Here is a 20032-nt window from a genome sequence, read left to right as displayed (position 1 = left end):
TTACCCTAACTATATAAGATTCTGTTTGATAGTAAAGTTTTAAATTCTTCAATACTTCGTTTTTGCTTCCTCCAAAAGTTCTAAAAAGAATACATGGATAGTAAAAAGCAAAATGATATTCATCTAAAATATGTGGCTCAAATGTGACAATGTAAACATGATTATCTCATATAAAAGGAAATCACACGATTTGTAAACAAAAAGGCCATCTATTTTTATTTTTAATTATCAAAAATACGTAGCGAAAGTAACAATAAAATTGCAGACAAAACAGCTACTGGGCACATCGTGATAAACTCCGAGAATAATCAATCACGAAAGGCATCAAAATGACACCTATGCAGTTATAAATAATTCTTGATAAGTTCAAAAGTATCAAAATGCAACTTCTACTTTCAGGATCAACACAGCTAAGCACTTTATCTATTTTCCTTTGATGCCGTTATGACACTTCAGACTTCGTGGATACAGTATATGATTACCATTTCTTATCACAATACATAAGTATATATTCAACCCTTGGATTTGAACAACTTGAAGTCCAATGGATGAAATGTGCCATACAGCATATGATTACCAATTCTTATCACGATACACAAGACGCAAGTAAATGTTCAACCCTTCATAAATGTCTTTTAACTCTCGAGTACCAACAAGTGAGATGCTTTTAGATATATCGAACCATTTAGTAAGAATTCAAAGAGGGATCTCATGTAAAGACTAAAGTTATAACACTTAATCCCAATGATCAGAATCACTAAAGACACCCAAGCATGCTTGTCAGGAAGGCATAAGTCGGAACTAGCTCTGAAACTATACCTGAACTTAGAGTTTAAAATAGGGTAATACAATGCTCTTTTCCTTGCCAGATAACGGGAAAGTCATTGGAGTCATATAGTCAACAAAGATCACCAACGGAATACATTGGCTTAGATGAAAATGTTTTCACATCAAAGGCAAAAAAGCGTTATCTTGTCAAACAAACACCATATTAAGTATGATAAAAGCAGCAAGCAGTAAATTTCTGTGTGTTGAGAGAACAAAATAAGATTTCATCTCAACAAAAAGGATTCACCAATGATCTTTATAATCTAAGACAATAAGGAGCTGCCAATTAATTTAAACGACCCACCGGATTCTCATATAAGAAACAGTAAAAGATTCAAAATGGCTACCAAGAGCTCTTTAGAAAATCCTAACCATCTAATACATCTTTATGACAGAATGCATACCTTCTATCACTGATTGTTGTTTAACCAATTAAGCATTAAAGAGAGATTAATATTTGAAACTAGCTGCCATGAGGCCTATGTTTCCAAAGCTTAGGACCTACCAAAATCCAATACCAGCATGAAATTCCAAAAATGGAACTGTATAAACACATACATCTATATGAAGGAAACAAACAATCGGGAAAATAATCAAATACTATCACAAAAGTGATGTGCTGATGCCTATACTATAATTGAAAGAAGATGTAAATGTCAATGAGCTTGTTGTAATAGTGTGTTCAAGGTCAGAAGAACAGAAGAAGAAGTAGATGGAATGTTAGCATAATAAGTCAGTGAGCATCAATGATCATGCTCTAACATTGCTCGAGCTCCACTGCATGCTGCATGGTGTTAGTAAAATAACTAATAGGTTCTAGAAGGCTGTTAGCAGCAGTTAAGGCTGTTAACAATTAGTTACAAAGTCTGTTAGGACTATAGCAACTATGAGAGCTGTATATAAACAACAGAGGGGTTGTAAACCATGAATTGTATTCATTCTCTATTCAATATACAAGTATTATGTGTTTCTTCACTAGATACTTAATATAGTATCATTCACCAAACTGTCCTGACTTTCTTTTTTCTTTCGCTGCATGGAGTTATTGCGAACGAAAATGCAAAGGAGAAGATCTCAAAGATTGCCATTGCCAATGGCATCTCCTGCGCCAGAGGAAACCCAATCTCCTCCTAAATCAACCATTTTCAACAAAAGGAAGAGAAATATGGCTAACACCTCCCATTCCAATTCAGCTTCTGCTTTCTTCAATCTTCAGTCCTCACTGCCTAACAACAAAACCGTAACCACCATTTTCGATCTTAAGGAATTCACATCTTCTCGATTGGAGGATATGAAGTGAAACCTCATCGATCGCTCTCACTCTGAGATTCTCAAGGATCTTAACGCCTCTCACTCTCGCCTCCACAAGTGCTTCAAGATTTAGACACAAGCATGCCAACAAGTAATGGAGGAAGCGGAAAAATAATACAAGAAGATATCGGAAAAGATTGATAGCAACCATAAAGCAATGAAAGCCTCATATGCAGAATTCATGGCATATGCTCAAGCCACTACATCTCGTGTTTGCAAAACTTCCATTTCTGAACTTTCAAAGTCATTTGAGAAAGAAATTGATGATCTCTGCAACCGATTTGGAACGCCATCCGCTTAGAATTGATTCTGAAACCGGAAGACACTTCCTCTGGATCTTTTTTTCTGGTCTTGTATAATTGGAAGGGCAATGGAATTTTCCTGATGGGTAAATGGTGTAGCGTAGTATTAATTTTTTTTCGTGATATCTAGCTGTTACTATTCTAAAACATGTGGGTTTTGTTAGCTCAAACAGGAGGAAAAAAAAATGGATTCGTCAGTTGTTCAAATTGTTCATATCAAGTAGCTTAACTCTTGATTAGAAAAATAGTCTGTCAAAGATCCTTGTATAAGAGGATAAAGAAGAAAAAAATGAAGGTGAATAAGAAGAACGAAAGGCAGCATCGACACTTTCGATTCAAGAAGAACGAAAGGAAGCATCGACACTTTCGATTCAAGTGAACGGAAGGAAGCATCAGCACTTTTGATTCAAGTGTTCATCTTTTCATCAAGAAGGTTGAGAAAGTAGGGAGAATGTTAGAAATTAGTTGTAATTAGTTTTTAGAGCTTGCTGTAATAATGTGTTCAATGTCAGAATAACAGAAGAAGAAGTAGAGGGAATGCTAGCATAATGAGTTAGTGAGCATCAATGATCATGCTCTAACATTGCTCGAGCTCCAATGCATGTTGCATGGTGTTAGTAAAATAACTAATAGGTTTTAGAAGGTTGTTAGCAGCAGTTAAGGCTGTTAACGATTAGTTACAAAGTCTGTTAGGACTATGGGAGCTGTATATAAACAGCAGAGGGGTTGTAAACCATGAATTGTATTTAATACATCCAAAATCTCTAAATAAATTTTTTATCAGTAATATAGTTGTTCTCGTGAATTTAAAATAGAGAAAATAACCTCAGTGACCAAAAATCCCATATAATATACGATTTTAACCAACTTTTTCTGGATTTGTCAAAATGACCAACAAAATCGCAATGCGATCGCTAATTCGCAACGCGATCTCCATTATCGCAAATCAGTTTCCAGATTCGCAACGCGATTATTACTATCGCAATGGGATACTGACTATCGAAACGCGATAATACAAAATCGCAATGCGAATTTGGAAAATTACAATGCGATACTGACTATCGCAACGCGATAATACAAAATCGCAACGCGATACTGACTTTCGCAACGCGATTCTAACTATCGCAACGAGATAATACAGAATCGCAATGCGATTTTCAAAGTTCGCAACAGGTTTTAGTTTCGCAACACAAATTTTTTGTGTATATATCTACGCAGCAGCAACAACTCATAACCTAAATCCCTAAATCGCAACTCATTCCATCTTCATTTATCACTCTCTCCGACGACATCCGTTCCTATATCCAATGACATCCTTCCCCATCCGGCAACAGGTCTTAGTTTCGCAGCTCGTTTGTTTAGTAAATTAATTTACAACCATGAAATCATCTAATGTTGATCATGTTTGGATAGATTTGTGTTTTGGAGGGTCATGGGAGAATGTTCATGGTGTTTTACAATATATGCCTTTACCCATGAATCTTCAACTAAAACTGACATTAAAAAAGTTAACTTATGAAACTCTAATGTTACGTGTTTCAAAGAAATTGAATTTAGAGCCCCTAAGTGGATTTAGGCTATCTTATCAGAGAAATGGTAAAGTTTATTTATTAACCGACAATGAAGATGTTGAATGATTCATTGCTTACATTAGTGTTTCAAGTGATGATGTTACATTGTATGTTGTTGAACCTAGAAGTAGTATTGTTGGGTCAGTAGTGGGTAGTAATCAACTAAGTTTTTCTCAAAACCCACAACCTTTCTCTAATCCAAATCCCAATCAACTTTCAGCACCAAATTCTGGTTTTCGTATTGACCAATTAGACGATGATGAGCCAAGAGAAAAAATTGTGAGTACTAGTCAGTATTCGAAATTTGATCTTGGTCAATACCCGAACTTTGATATTGGTCAATACTCGGATTTTGATGATGTTTCAGAAGAAGAAACAGACCCTGCGTGTAATGATTTTGATATTGGTCAATACCCGAATTTTGATGATAAAACAGCCGTTGCCGAGGAAGATGTTGTTGATGATAATGAGGAGGAAGTTACGACTGTGAATGAACATGTTGAACATCTATTCTGTAATTCATATAATCCTGAAGAAGAAAAAGAAGAAGAAAAAGTCCCCGAAGAAAAGAAAATGACAAGGAGTATAACTGGAATATGCCAGAATTACTTCAGCTACCGGAAGAAGAGTTGGTAAAGAAAGCAGTTGATTGTTACACAAAAGTTATTCGTATCAAGAAAGATGATTGTTTTGATACAAAGGAAGACTTGAAGATAGCTTTGTATACGAAATGTGTGGAAGATGGCTATCAACTAAAAGTTAACAAATCAAGCAAATATCGTTTCGAAACAAAGTGTATGATTGACAAAAACTGTACGTGGCGTATGATTGCAAAGAGGATAAAAGATTGCGAAATGTTTCAAGTTAGGACTTTTATTGATAAACATACATGTTCAAGAACCCAAGTTTTTCCTCACCATAGACAGACAAACAAAAAGGTGTTGGGTGGTTTTCTGGCTGAGTTAATGTTTTTGAATGGCAGGGTATATCGGGGACATGAAATTATGACTGACATGAATGCTCGGTTCAAGATTAGTATATCATATTCTCAAGCTTGGAGAGCCAAATGTTATGCCTTGGAATTGTTGAGGGGGTCGCCAGAAGCATCGTTTGCCCAACTGCCGGCTTATTGTCACAATTTAAAGCTGAAAAATCCTGGGTCGGTAACTCATATCAAAACAGATAGAGATGGACGCTTTGAGTTGCTGTTTATCGCCATTGGTGCTGCGGTTAGTAAATCAATATAATTCTGTTGACTCATTTTTGTTAGTTACATGCATTTCACATTTAAATGATTATATTTCTTGTGTATATTATTTTGTAGATTCGTTTGTTTATTACTTGCATGTGCCCAGTTATTATAGTTGACGGAGCACATTTGAAAGGTTGATACCTTGGAGTAAACTTATTAGCAGTAGCCATGGATGCTAACAATGGGATATTGCCAATAGTTTACGGGGTTGGCAAATCTGAAACCTCTGATTCATTGTCAATTGACAACGCTGTTAGAAGGTGTTTCCCAGATGCTTTTCATGGACTTTGTGGTGTTCATTTGTATAGAAATCTAAAATCAAGGTCTGCTGGTATAAAAAATCACAAATGGATATACTGGAAGGCTGTAAAAGCTTATCGGGAAGTGGATTTTAATAAGCATATAAACTGTTTAAGTCGTGTTTTGCCTCAGTGTGCTCAAACACTAGAAGATGTCGGGTTTGAAAGATGGTCAAGAGTACATCAACTTGGAGCAAGATATGGTTTCATGACGTCTAATAGTGCAGAATCAATCAACGCTCTAAGTCGTCATTCCCGGAAATTACCCATTACTATGTTAATGGAGTTTTTTCGAGCCTCTATTCAACAGTGGTACTACAAGAAAAGAAACCATGCATGTATTATTTCTTTAAATTCGTAACTTATCATATATTTTACTAAGTATTATTTATTTAAATTTACAGGAACATTGGAACATCGTGTTACACCATGGACAGAAAAAAAGATAACGAAACGTGTTGTGAAGTCAACGTCATGGAGAGTTGAACCATGTTCAAACACTTTGTTTGAAGTACTGGATAATAACTTAAATGGGCTTGTCGATCTAAATGCAAAGACGTGTAGTTGTATGAAATGGCAAACATCTGGTTATCCGTGTGGCCATGTTATAAAAGTTTCTCTTCATCTAAACCAAGATGATTCAAGCGCATACGCTATGGATTGCTACACTACAAAAGTATATCGACAGACTTATGGCGAGATTGTCTACCCTATTCCACATCCTTCTGAGTGGGACATACCAGATGACTTACAAACAGTTTTGCCACCAGCCATGGACAGAAGGCTACTTGGCCGACCAAAAAGTCACGATCGTATACCGTCTAAGGGTGAAGAGAAGAAGAGATCGACATGTAGTCGGTGCACGGAAAGTGGTCATACAAGGTTGACATGTGGATCACCAGTGCCATCACAATCATCTTTTCCTCTACCAAAATATGGATCCTCATCAAAATCCAAAGCTCATATGGTGTCAAGAAAAAGGCAATCAAAATCGCAATCATCTTTAAAATCCCAATCACAACTGGCTTCACTTTTTGGGACTGTTAACTTAGGTGATTTTTAAATGCAAACGTTGTATTATGTACATTTTATGTGTGAACTTTTAACATTTTCAGTTAGGCATGTATTAGTAACTTGAGTTTGAAAATTGCTATGATCTGTTCAGTTGTTATCACTTATTAGGCAATCATTTGACTATCGCAACACGGAAATGACGTTCGCAATCATCTTAATGTCTATCGCAACGCGGAAATGACTATCGCAATGCGAAATGAAAATCGCAACGAGAGAATCGCAATGCGAAATGAAAATCGCAACGAGGGAATCGCAAAGCGAAATGAAAATCGCAACGCGAATTTAGTTTCGCGTTGCGATTTTGTCGTTGCGATTCTCTCGTTGCGATTTTCATTTTGCATTGCGATAGTCATTTTTGCCTTCAACATAATGCAGATTGAAATCAACAAAATCAACCATTACATTTCAATCAATTAAACAAGCACAAATAAGAATTATGTTCACATCAATTAAACAAATCAACTTTTACAAATCATCTTTTACAAATCAATTAAACAATCAAAAAATAAGCAATAATTCTTATTTCCTCATCTACTATTGAATCAACTTTTGCAGCCATACATCATTTTCACGCAGCTCACTTCTGAGATTAACCTGCATAAACCAAACATTTGCTCAAACAACACTTTCTACACATCTAAAACCTACAAACAACAAATTATTGAATTCTAGGTACTTAACCAAACATTTTCAAACCACAAGCCTATAAACTTACCAATTGTTTATGGACATTTTTATAACGCGGATGCAGGTAGGCAGCGTCTCATATATATCGATCTAGCCATATAATGCCGAAACCACAAGCCTACTGCAGCTCTATCTCTATCGGTGGGAGGTAGATACTTTATACTTCCTGTGATCAAACGCTCCAACGCCAAGCATACGAGAGGACCACAATCCCCTCTGGGTCCTTTCGTTTGTTGTGGTGCGGTCTCGTCTCTGCTAACTGTAATATTGAGCTTCTTTGGCTTTTTGTTTCCAGAACGAGTCCAATAATTTATCGCATCCAAGAATTTAGCCAAATGAGAGCTCCATCCCTTAATAATATCTCTTAAATCAGCCAATGATATGTAATTTATCATGCTGTCATATACTATTGCCTTAAGGGATGGGAGCTGAAGCTCGACGAGAAGCCAATGTTTACATTCCAAAACAGGGATAAACACCTGCAATCATAAGTAATAATTCATTCATTTGCGCACTTATTTATGAATACCTTTAAACTCAATCTAAAATAAATACTAACCTTATCGACCTCCCACCATGCAGGATAAAGTTTAGCTTGTCCATTGCCCAACGCAAATGATTCATCTCATTGATTCTTCAAGTGAACGGCGTTAAAAGACGTCGGCATAATTGTATATCGTGTATTTCTTTTATTTTCCTTAAGTTTCCTAATTATTAGAAGACGTGACACCTACGCATGGATATGTTGTTTTACAAAAAAAGACATATATTAGTAACTTACATAAATTTAAAAAAAAATAATCAAATTAAAATATAAGAAAAATACAAGACTTACCCCTCCATCGAAATAGCCATTGTCTTCGACCCCTAATAATACGCCCCAACAAGACCGATCAAGCAACAAATAGATATCATCGTTGAGCTTGCATATGTCAGTGAAACACCCCTGGCTCCGCTCATGTAGATAAAAATCAACTGCGGTCTTAGCCCAAAGGGTGTTATCCAGAATTGTGTCCGGTAGTTGTCTCCTCTCCACTTCAGATACCGATATGGTACTGGCCGGTAACTCATACGAGAGCCAACTTGAATCCATCATGTCCGGCACGTCAGAGGGTTTCTCAAGAATCCTACATATGACGCCATGTGAATCGGGCTCTTGAATGGTGGGAGGGACCTCTTCAACGATGACAGTGGCCTCTTGAACGGTGGGAGGGGACTCTCGAGGAATGATAGGGGCCTCTTCAACGATAGGAGTGGACTCTTGAGGGATGACAGGTGAGTCGGGCTTCTTCTTGCGGTGTCTTCGCACTATTGGGGTGTACGGAGACTTAATAGCACGTGCACGCCGTCTGATGCGTGAACTCTGTCGTGCAAGAAAAACCCGACGTAAAGCATCCACCTTATCGGTCCGCTAAATAATTAAATACAAATATCAGTAAATAAACAGACATGATATTTAAACAGTGAAAACAAAGACAAATTTGTTTTAAACTTGCATTGAATTCACCCAAGTCATTATTCTATCATAGTTCACAAAATGCATCAGATAACAAAGGCAAATATGTTTCAAACTTGCAACACTGTCAACTTAGTATTTGTCTTTGTCTATTGGTTGAAGTAATGCAATTCATTCAAGTTTCAATTTGCAGAAGAAGAATAGTTTCAATTGGCAGCAAACGAACAAATTTACTTTCAACCAAAAGACAAAACAAAAGACAAATACTAACTTCACAGTGTTAATAAACAGTTTAGCAGTATTGGCAGCAACCGAATAAATTTACTAAGCAATCTAAGTGAAATGGTTAATCTAAGTGAAATTACGAGTAAATTTATCATCAAGTTAAATATGGAAAATCTTAAACTTACCTCGTTGCGTAGAGTATGAACCTCATTCTGCAACGATACTACCATCTCACGTAGAGCGGCAACCTCACCACGTAAAGTAGACACCTCTACACGCCATGCACCATCATTATCGCGTAGAGTACCGATCTCCTCACGCAAGGCATTGACCTCATCACGTAACTCCCTTGACTCATCCCGTGGAGGTGGAGAACAGGGAGATAGAAGTCGTGGCATCTTTGCCGGTCGCCTATCATGAGGTGATGGTGGAGAAGAGGCTTGATGATGTGACGGGATAGGTGATGGCTCTCGTTGTAGAGGTGTATAGTCGGGTCGATCAGGTGATGGCTCTGGGTGAGGTGATGGCTCTCGAAGTGGAGGTTGCTCATCATTCGTGCCATCAAGAAAACGCTGACTAACTTGCCACCAATCAGTGGCAAGCTCAGCCTCCGTGGGTGTCAATCTCATTAATGGAGTGTTGGCCTCCTAAAAATATAAAAACTCAAACAAAGTTAAACGTCTACTATTAATAACTTGTTTATATATGATAGTATTTGTGTTAACTTACATTATTTATTTTCGCATATGGTATTAAGTCTTCCCAATCCAACAGACATTTCCTCTTCCAGGAAATAGCCCTAGGAATATCATTTGAGGTTTTTAATGCATATGTCTGCATGCTGGGGAAAGCCTCGAATATCCAAATCTACAAACAATATAATAACAAACATTAGTAATTGTTAAATAATTAATTATAATTTTGAAAACATTATATAGAAATCCTTACCTTAAAGGCCCAAACAAAGCCTGACAAAGTGTATTTCGACCCATCGCCCCGCAAACTTTTGTGGTCATCAAAGGCAGACGACAACTTAGTCCAGGTAGCTTTTCATATATACGAACCCCACGGAAACAAATTCCATGCATTTAGGTCCTCTGCCAATAATATTAGCTCCTGAGGAATAGGTTGTCTGGCCTCTCTGCCTAAAAATCCGGCATACAAAAGTAGTAGAAGGCATACTCGGACAACATCGACGTCATTCATCCGAGTAAAACCATCTTTCTTATTAAACAATTTCTTCATGTCGTCGACGTGTAAGTTCGGCTTCTCTATTGACTCATCAGGAAAAACCCTGGATAACCATGATGGGCGGGTGATATGACGAGTGTACCGGCCTACATCATCGTGTCCGAATCGTAGACCAGTGATTAAGCAGAACTCCTTCCGTCCAAAACAAGTATACGTCGGTGGAAAATGAAACCATATCTCTTCCTCACCACGTTGTATACTGTCGGGTAGATCGCTAGTCATGGTCTGAAGCCACAAATGGGTCAAATTAGCATCTCCACCCGGATGCTGTACTCTCAGCCATGGCCCGAAGCAGGTTTCCTCAAACAATTTTCTTTGTGCAGGTGAAAGCTTCGAAGCAATTGTAGTGGCTAGGCTAACTTTATTCCTTAATGTCAATGAAGCCGAAAAAAAATTCTACAAAAACAATAAACATACCAAGTTAGATATACCAAAAACTACACTGTGAAGATATAACAAAAACAATAAACATAAATAGTAGTTTATTCTTGAAACTAAAATTTGCAACACTGTTTTGTCTTTTGGTTGAAATGAAAATCGCAACGAGAGAATGAAAATCGCAACGCGGAAATGACTATCGCAACGAGAGAATCGCAACGCGAAATGAAAATCGCAACGAGAGAATCGCAACGCGAAATGAAAATCTCAACGAGAGAATCGCAACGCGAAATGAAAATCGCAATGCGATTTTGGTTTCGCGTTGCGATAGTCATTTCCGCGTTGCGATTTTCATTCTCGAAACTATTCTTCTTCTGCATTACTTCAACCAAAAGACAAAACAAAGACAAATACTAACTTCACAGGGTTAAATACTAAACAGTTTAGCAGTATTGGCAGCAATCGAATGAATTTAATAAGAAATCTAAGTGAAATGGTTAATCTATTATTGAAATTACTAGTAAACTTATCATCAATTTCAATATGAAAAACCTAAAATAATGCAAAAATTTCAAAATAAAAATAATTAAAAAAACTAACCCTCGGAGGTTGATTTTCCATTTCTGAATGATTGTGAGGGATTTCTGACCGTGAATGGTTGTGAGGGATTTCGCCGACGATGGGGACGGAAATCTTCGGAGATGGGGACGGATTTCGCCGTAGAGAGTGAGAGATGGAGATGGGACTGAGTGTTTTGATTTTAGGTTTGAGGTTATGAGTTGCGATTACTGTGGACGGTTCAGTTTTCGATATATTAAGAAAAATTCGTGTTTGGAATTTGAAAAAAAAAATACGCGTTAATACGAATGGCGCTATGTAAATCGCATTGCGATAGTCAGATTCGCATTGCGATTTATGTATTCGCATTGCGATTTTCCTAATTCGCATTGTGATTTACTTAATCACGATGCGATTTACGTATTCGCATTGCGAATTATGAAAATCGCAACGCGAATATGTAAATCGTAATGCGAATTAGGAAAATTGCATTGCGATAGTCAGTATCGCATTGCGATTTTTCAAATTCGCATTGCGATTTTTCAAATTCGCATTGCGAATTGGAAAAATCGCAACGCGAAATTGGAAAATCGTATTGCGATAGTAATAATCGCGTTGCAAATCTGGAAACTGATTTGCGATAATGGAGATCGCGTTGCGAATTAGCGATCGCATTGCGATTTTGTTGGTCATTTTAGTAAATCCGAAAAAAATTAATTAAAATCGTATATTATATGAGATTTTTAGTCACTGAAATTATTTTCTTTTAAAATATTCCATAGGTAAAAGATTAAGAATGACCGTACGTGGAAACTTACTTACTGCTGCAGCTACAGTCTGAGACTCTTACTTTTTAAATATATATATATATATATATATATATATATATATATTTATATTATGATTTGTAAAATTGATTTTTAATATTCTAAAATCACCGTTCAGGCAACTCCATTTCTAAACTCGGAGATCATCCCTCTCCGTTTCTTTCAATCTCTCCACGCGATCTACGCAATTTCTCTTAAGCTAACATAAGAAGGAAAATATATTATTTTTGTTGAATAATCCATCTAGATTTATAGGGTTTATTTTAAAATTTTCGTTATGGTTTTTGCTTTTTAGCTGGCGGTTTATTGGATGATATAAAGCAAAGTTTTCGCTCTATTTTCCTAAATTTGTTAGTGGGTTGGAACTCAGATTTGCGGATGTGATGTAAGTTCCTTTTCTTTGTTTTTGTTTTATTTGATGTTTAGCAATATTTGTTAGCCATTATTTCTCAGTTAATTACGGTGTTCGTTGGAGTTTGTAGGTAGATCTGTTGTTTGGAACTTACTGTTTTGAGCACTTTTCAGATCGTAATTTTTTTTGTTTGGTTTCCGAGAAAATTGTGGAGGAAAAAGAAAAAGAAAAAGAAAACGTTAAGTATTAAATCGCGCTGTCAATAGTAAAAGAAATTGAAATTCACACGTGTTTTTGGGTTATAATATGGATTTCTGGAAATGTTTGTTGCGGATCGGTATTGAATTTCAGTTTGCTACATGGTTATAGAAAAAATATGTGGTTTTCCTTTTATTATAGTTTCTTTTGTTTACATTGGTGAAGTAAAAAATGTTGTTCTGCTTCGATGTTTTCAAAGAAGTAGAAGTGAAACAGTGTGAATCCGGTACTTCTGGGACCTAAAGAGGTGTTTGAGAAACACCAAAGGCTGAAGACAGTACAGATTGAGGTTTAAGAGAACTGGTTTAAGATTTATAATAATATCTGTTCTGAATCTTTTAGTGGCATGCATCCCGTGTAGAAGATCCCTTTAATCAAGAAATTTTGAGATGCCATGGTTTCTTTGTGGTGTGATTTCTATATATTGTTTAAATCATCCGATGAAATTTATTGTTCTAGAAGATAGACCAACATGCATTAACAGAAACAGATACACTAATTTGCCTAGAAAAAGAAAAAAAAAACGGATGTTATGTTTCCCTGTATAAGTACTCAAAGTAGGTAATTGATGTGTGGCTAGGACTATGATTCTGATATTCTGATAGTTGTTTGGTATGTTGTGTGCACTTCTATTTTCTTGACTGCAGCTTATATAGCTTATGGTGTTGGTTGTGAGGCTCATACGTTGTTTCCCTGGATGCATACATCATAGGCTAAATCCTAATGACATAGATGGAGATTACGTAACTGCTTCAGTTTGTAGTGAGAGCTCAGCTGAAAGTGATGATCCCACCGACTTGCATCATCGTAGTCTACGAGCAACTGATTATGACAATGGGACTAGAACTGCTGCAAGCAGCCCTCCGAGGTGAGCATACCTGTTTCTTGTTAGTGCTAGAAGGAGGATATTTTTACTTCTGGTTGTCTTCTCGCTTCTGTTTGCTAAAAAAACTCACCCTTAACAAATTTATGCTATTTTATGTCTGAAGCGTGATGGTCAAGGATCCATCCTCTACGGTCAGCGAAAGTAACTCAAGAGAGGCTAGAAAACAGTCTAACATTTCAGTTGGTAATAATATCTCTCCGAAAACTCCTAAAAGAAGACCTTTAAGCAATCATGTGCCAAATCTACAGATCCCACGTCATTGTGCTTTCAGCAGCGCTCCTGACAGCTACATGTCGAGTCCTTCTAGAAGCCCAATGAGAGCTTTTGGCACGGAGCAAGTAATGAACTCTCCTTTCTGGGCAGGAAAGACTTATACTGATATCACTTTGCTTGGATCTGGCCATTGCTCCAGTCCCGGATCAGGTCAGAATTCCGGGCATAATTCAATGGGTGGGGATATGTCAGGACAGCTATTTTGGCAACCAAGTAGGGGGAGCCCTGAGTATTCTCCACTACCTAGTCCCAGGATGACCAGTGCTGGTCCCAGTTCTAGAATTCATAGTGGTGCTGTGACTCCTACTCATCCTAGATCAGCATGCACAGCTACTGAGTCGCATACTGGTTGGCATGATGATGGAAAACAACAAAGCCACAGGTTGCCCCTTCCTCCTTTAACAACTACCATTTCTTCTCTTTTCTTGCTTTCAAATTCAGCAGCAACGTCTCCCTCTGTGCCACGAAGTCCAGGAGGGGTGGAGAATCTTTTAAACCCGGGGTCACGGTGGAAAAAAGGAAAGCTACTGGGTAGAGGCACATTTGGTCATGTTTATGTTGGTTTTAACAGGTATAATTGTTTTGAAGGGATAGTTGTCTAATGGTATATGCCTTGTATTAGTTTTTCCTTGAGTTTAGTAATTGAGACTGATGTTTCAGTATTTATACTATTTTACCAATAACATATGATTCTTGCAAATATCTTACATGATATATTAAACTAGTGGGCATCTAAGGGTTTCTACATGTCTACTCTTTTGAAATATTTGTTGGCGATTCCTTTTGTTACTATGTCTATATCTAATTTTATTTTCAATGTTTCTCAGTGAGAGTGGTGAGATGTGTGCAATGAAAGAGGTTACCTTATTTTCTGATGATGCCAAATCAAAAGAAAGTACTAAGCAGTTGATGCAGGTAAGCCCATCAGCTTAAGAAGTTTTATATTGTCTGGATGATGCAAAAAGCAACAATGCTTTCCTTGTTATTCTTTAACTTGTGTTATAGCTTTAAAAGAAATTCATATTCTTATTGCTCTGACAGGAAATTGCTTTATTGAGCAGCTTATGGCATCCAAATATCGTTCAATACTATGGGTCTGAAAAGGTGTGTCCTATATCCAACAATCTGTTCGTCTATTATGGTTATTGAAAATTGTTATTAAGATATCAGGAAGCTGCATTGACTAATGGGTTCTTTCCTAAAGAGTTATTCGTTTATTTATTAAGAAATAGTGAACCGTATAGTGTTAAGAAACTTTTGGGATTTTTTATGATATCTTAACTTACTAAACACAAAACACTATTACTTTTTAAGCAATTTCTTACAAAAATAAATTAGTACGATGCTTCTCTTACAGAGGTTTCAAATAAATTCCTGAACAGGTTGATGACAAGCTTTACATATACCTTGAGTATGTATCTGGTGGGTCTATTTATAAAATCCTCCAGGAGTATGGGCAGCTTGGTGAACTAGCAATTCGCAGTTACACTCAACAGATCTTGTCTGGGCTTGCCTACCTACATTCTAAGTCTACTGTCCATAGGTGAGTCAGGTTATCTGTTCCTTATTTGATATGGTAGAACTACAAATTCATGGTGTCTGTCTTGTAATATTTGCATCAAGGAACTATTGTTCATCTTAGATTTCTTATACAGAGATATTAAAGGAGCAAACATACTGGTGGACCCTAATGGCCGTGTTAAGTTGGCAGACTTTGGGATGGCAAAGCATGCAAGTGTGGGAGTAATCACTTTTTGTTATAAATGAACTTGATCGGAGTAAATTTTAGCTAACCCTTTAGCCAAAAAAATTGCAGCTACCCCAAGCATGAAGTTCAAATATGACTTATTTAATGCTATATTATTATTCATTGATTCGACCTCTCATGTAAGGTTATTTCCTACTTATAATAATATATGCTTTGCAGATTGCAGGGAAGTCGTGTCCACTTTCGTTTAAAGGAAGCCCTTACTGGCTGGCACCTGAGGTTAGACTTAATTTTCTCATTAGGTTTATTTCAAATTCTTATCAGCCAACCGCCAATGGGAAAATGACATGTTTTTTTGGTTTGAGCTTTCTTCAGTTGTGAAATTCTCTGTATAACATATCTCAATTTTTTTCTATTATTTTCCCAGATTATAAGAAACCCTAGTGGTTGCAACCTTGCTGTGGATATATGGAGTCTTGGATGCACTGTTTTGGAAATGGCTACAACAAAACCTCCTTGGAGTCAATATGAAGGGGTCTGTTATAAATTTTACCAGAATAGAAAGATGGGATATTTCAAATTTGAGAGCTGTTTGATGTGTCTATAATAATAGCAGTTTTTTATTTCTACTTTGTGATACGTGTATGTCAGGTTGCGGCTATGTTCAAGATTGGAAATAGCAAGGAACTTCCACCCATTCCAGATTACCTCTCTGATGAAGGAAAAGATTTTGTGCGCCAGTGTTTGCAACGCAACCCACAAAATCGTCCTAATGCAGTTCAGCTTTTAGGTCACCCATTTATAAAATATGCTGCACCTCTGGAAAGGCCTATGCCAGATGCTGAGTCTTCAGATCCTACCCCTGGTGTGACAAATGGGGTGAAAACTCTGGTAATTATATTTTTTCTACTGCTTTGTCTTTTCCATGATTGAGTTTTGAGCCTGAATTATATTGTTGCATTCATTACCTTCAACAGATAATTTAGGGGATGAAATATATAATATATCAAATTATAATCGAAATAAATTTCAATACAAACATAAAATGGGTGACATGGTCCTTGCTGTAATTTCCTTACTTGAAATGGTGCTGCAGTCATACAGTGGACAATAGCATGTCATGTTTTCAATTTGAGTGATTTATTCTGAATGCTCAATAACATTTTCTAGTTTTCATCACTTCATCTGCAAAAGCTCCATAATTAGCTGGATGAAAACTGAAGGTATGATATGATATCGACATTCCTAGTGTAGATATGCCTAAGTGGGCTCCCTAATACCCCCATGGAATTTTGGTATTTAAGTCCTTGAATCTCATTGGAATTTTCACTCAAAACAGAGAAAAGTGTAGGATAACATAGTCAACTTATTTACAAGCTTTTTACAATCAGCATTTCACAAGTGAACTTGTTAAGGATGAAAGTGATAAAATTCTTGAAATTCATGATTGACTAGTTGCAAGGGTAAAATGGCAGAAAGAGCCCCATAGTCAAACATCTAGGAGATTCTTTATAAGTTGTTCCGGTAATGTAGAGAACTTCACTGACAATAGGGTGATGCAAAGATGCTTATTAAATCAATAGGAAGTGTTTTAAAATTTTGCTTATACAAGCAGTGCTGCTGTTTCTTCTTCAATTCTTAGTTATGCAATACTTGACAATTGGCAGGAACCGTTTACCTACTGGTTACTTTCTCATTAGTTTTTTTTTATGTCATCTTTGATTTGGTTCAGATTTTTAAGTGGTTTGTTAGGCATGTTTAGTTCCTGAATGTCACATTTTACCGAACTTTGTCAGGGCATTGGACAAGCAAGGAATTATTCCTCCTTGGAGTCAGAGCAACTTGCAGTTCATTCATCCAGATTTTCGAAACTGCACGCCAGGTCTCGTACATGCACAAACTCGAAATTAGATGACAAAAATGATTTCAATACTGCATGTTTCTGTGTCTCATTTCAATTCCATGTTATTGCAGTGATATCAATATTCCTAGGAATGTATCTTGCCCTGTTTCACCCATAGGAAGCCCTCTTATACATTCAAGGTCACCGCAACATTTAAATGGAAGAATGTCTCCTTCTCCCATTTCTAGTCCCCGGACCACTTCAGGCTCATCTACACCCTTGACAGGTGGCATTGGTGCTATTCCTTTTGGTCATCTGAAACAATCATCTTACTTACAAGAGGGTTTTGGAAGCATGCCAAAGCCCTCGAATGGTCTTTTTGTCAGTGGCTCCTTCCATCACGATAATAATCCCGACATTTTTCGAGGACTGCAAGCAGGTTCACATATCTTTTCTGAACTGGTGCCATCAGAAACTGATTCAGGAACTGGAAGATTGGTTCATGGGGAATCTTATGATGGACAGTCTGTATTAGCTGATCGTGTTTCTCGACAGCTTCTGAAGGATCATGCAGCGATGAGCCCATCCTTGGATCTAAGTCGCAGCTCTCCTTTACCTAACCGGAGTGTAATTACCTAAGCACAACTTTGAAGATTTGATCAGAATTTCTTTTAGATCTTACGGGATCTCAATTCACATTCATTACTTTTACTTCTAAGGCAGCAAATCGTTCAATATGAAACCAAAAACGAAATTCGAGGAATAAGGTTGAAGTGCAAAGAAGTACTTGTAGGCCATTTGCCAAGGATCAAGGTTTAGTCTCAATGCTTTGTGATTGATAAGGCTATGGAGAAATCGATTCTGGCTAGATATTTCATGTGAAACTATTAGAACTGGTTATATAACATGACGGGTGCCTCTTGAATCTGTACAGAGTTGAGTGTGTAAATCAACTAAAGCTTCACTGGACTGCGGTTGTGAAAAGTTCACAGGCAGGCTTTTGATCATATATCATTCGGGGGGAAGAACCAAGTAAGGCAATCATTAGCTTTCGGGACAATTATATTTGGTCAAAGCTTGACATATAGGTACAGATGTTGAAGGAAACAAAGTAGGATTCCGAGTTTTGGTATGAGCAGTGGGTCATGCAGTCAAGCCGTTGAGGGCAAATCTGCATGAAGCTGGCCTGAGAAAACTCGTGCATGCCGCCGGTGCGTGACTTCAATTGTAATTCATCTGTACTGATGTACATGATTCATTAAAACTAAGGTAAATTGAAGAAATCAAATTCTGTGGTCCAGCACCAGATTTGAGCCTTGAAATGAATTTGCAGTTGCGAATATGCCTCTTTGGTGAATTGTCAAGATCCATCCATATCGATAATCCAATCTATTGCAGCCCAAGTAATATTCTTGGACCTGGTGAATGTCCTAAAAAATACATTTGAGGAAATGAACTTCAGCTTTTGAATATTCAGGTAGAAACATCAAACTTCTGACTATGCTACCATGTTTTTATGGCAATCTTTTCAAATTTTAGAGAATGCTTCTCCTAATAGGAAAGTGATTTTCCACTCATTGTCAAACACTCGCTACGCTTTTCAAAAACATTTTTACAATTATATTTTTACAACACTTTTCAAAATTACTTTTAAAAGTAATATCAAAACGATAACTTTTAAATGACGGTTTATAACAAATTAGTCATATTATTGAATTGAATAAAAATTAATATTTTATATTTTATATAAATTTATAATATTTTAAAAATAAGTATAACAGAGATAAATGTGATTCTCCTTAAACTCCTTTTGTCATCGATGTCAAACAGTTATTTTTCTCAGATGAGTCATTGTTGATCTCTTTAGCAAAATGTAGTATGTTGAATTCTTTTGATCAGGCGAGAAACCAATAGAGTAGTGGATTATATGGCTAAGTTTGTTTTAGTTGATAATTGATCGTTACTGTCTTATAGTAACTCTATCGGCGATATCCTTCAAGTTTTTTATAGAGATATTCATAGACCGTCTTTCTTTTTAGGTCATAAAATGCTACTAGGCACTAGAGATTGATGCTTGATACTCATTGACATGCAACAAGAATTTGTAGACGCTCCAAATTGTAAAATACTCATTATGGATAATGTCATGAGGAAAAAGTTCATAAATCATATCAGATCGTTGAGTATTAAAAGTTACATCAATTAGATCAGAGACATGAATTATACCCATTCAAATAAAATTACTTTTAAAACAGTATATTACTATGACATAATAATCATATTATATCTATTTTTATCATTTTTAAATGTCATTACGAATACTTTCATTTTTACCTACCTAAGTAGTTATCTAAAGTAACCCAACCAAATATAGATTCTATTTTAAATTCAAACTTACAAGTATTAAATTTATATCTATTCAAATAGTTATTTGTGTGCAAATTTATTCATTGTAACATCTCATCAACTTTTTTTCTTTTCTTTTCTTTTAAAATAGACGATTAAACTTTTTATTGTGAGGCATCACACAATTAAAAAGACATTTTCAAGTAAAAGTTATTATACCAAACGAATATTTTTGAAACTAAATAGTATAAATCCACGTAAAAAATCAGCTTATTCACTTGTAAAAAAACATAAATCGTGAAATAATTCGAATCGGCTGCCCCATTACAAGTTTGCCATATTAATTA

General features: G+C 36.4%; 1 protein-coding gene across 2 annotated transcripts; it reads left to right on the top strand.

Annotated features, from left to right (window-relative positions):
• Positions 1–12142: 12142 nt before the first annotated feature.
• LOC120168698 (mitogen-activated protein kinase kinase kinase YODA-like) lies at positions 12143–18102 on the top strand. 2 transcript variants are annotated; one of them, XM_039177117.1, is made up of 12 exons: positions 12143–12404; positions 13342–13497; positions 13619–14359; positions 14622–14703; positions 14830–14892; positions 15171–15331; positions 15444–15519; positions 15716–15775; positions 15924–16031; positions 16148–16387; positions 17293–17378; positions 17471–18102. In XM_039177117.1, coding segments are annotated over exons 1-12 (2283 nt in total). In that variant the 5' UTR covers positions 12143–12402; the 3' UTR covers positions 17979–18102. The 2 variants fall into 2 exon arrangements, with proteins under 2 accessions (XP_039033048.1, XP_039033047.1); XM_039177116.1 differs by having other exon boundaries at positions 13277–13497.
• Positions 18103–20032: the final 1930 nt, after the last annotated feature.

The sequence above is a fragment of the Hibiscus syriacus genome, unplaced genomic scaffold (assembly GCF_006381635.1).
Source record: "Hibiscus syriacus cultivar Baekdansim isolate YM2019G1 unplaced genomic scaffold, ASM638163v2 tig00003041_pilon, whole genome shotgun sequence".
In the NCBI taxonomy this organism is placed as follows: Eukaryota; Viridiplantae; Streptophyta; class Magnoliopsida; order Malvales; family Malvaceae; genus Hibiscus; species Hibiscus syriacus.
The sequence above is the reverse complement of the archived record's forward strand: the minus strand, read 5'-3'. Positions and strand labels throughout refer to the sequence as shown.

Excerpts from the sequence above, each read along its gene's own strand:
- LOC120168698 (XM_039177116.1), top strand. The coding sequence starts at position 13,289 with ATGGTGTTGGTTGTGAGGCTCATACGTTGTTTCCCTGGATGCATACAT. Across the intron at positions 14,360-14,621 it reads GTTTATGTTGGTTTTAACAG|TGGTGAGATGTGTGCAATGA; the intron begins GTATAATTGTTT and ends TCTCAGTGAGAG. Across the intron at positions 14,704-14,829 it reads GTACTAAGCAGTTGATGCAG|GAAATTGCTTTATTGAGCAG; the intron begins GTAAGCCCATCA and ends TTGCTCTGACAG.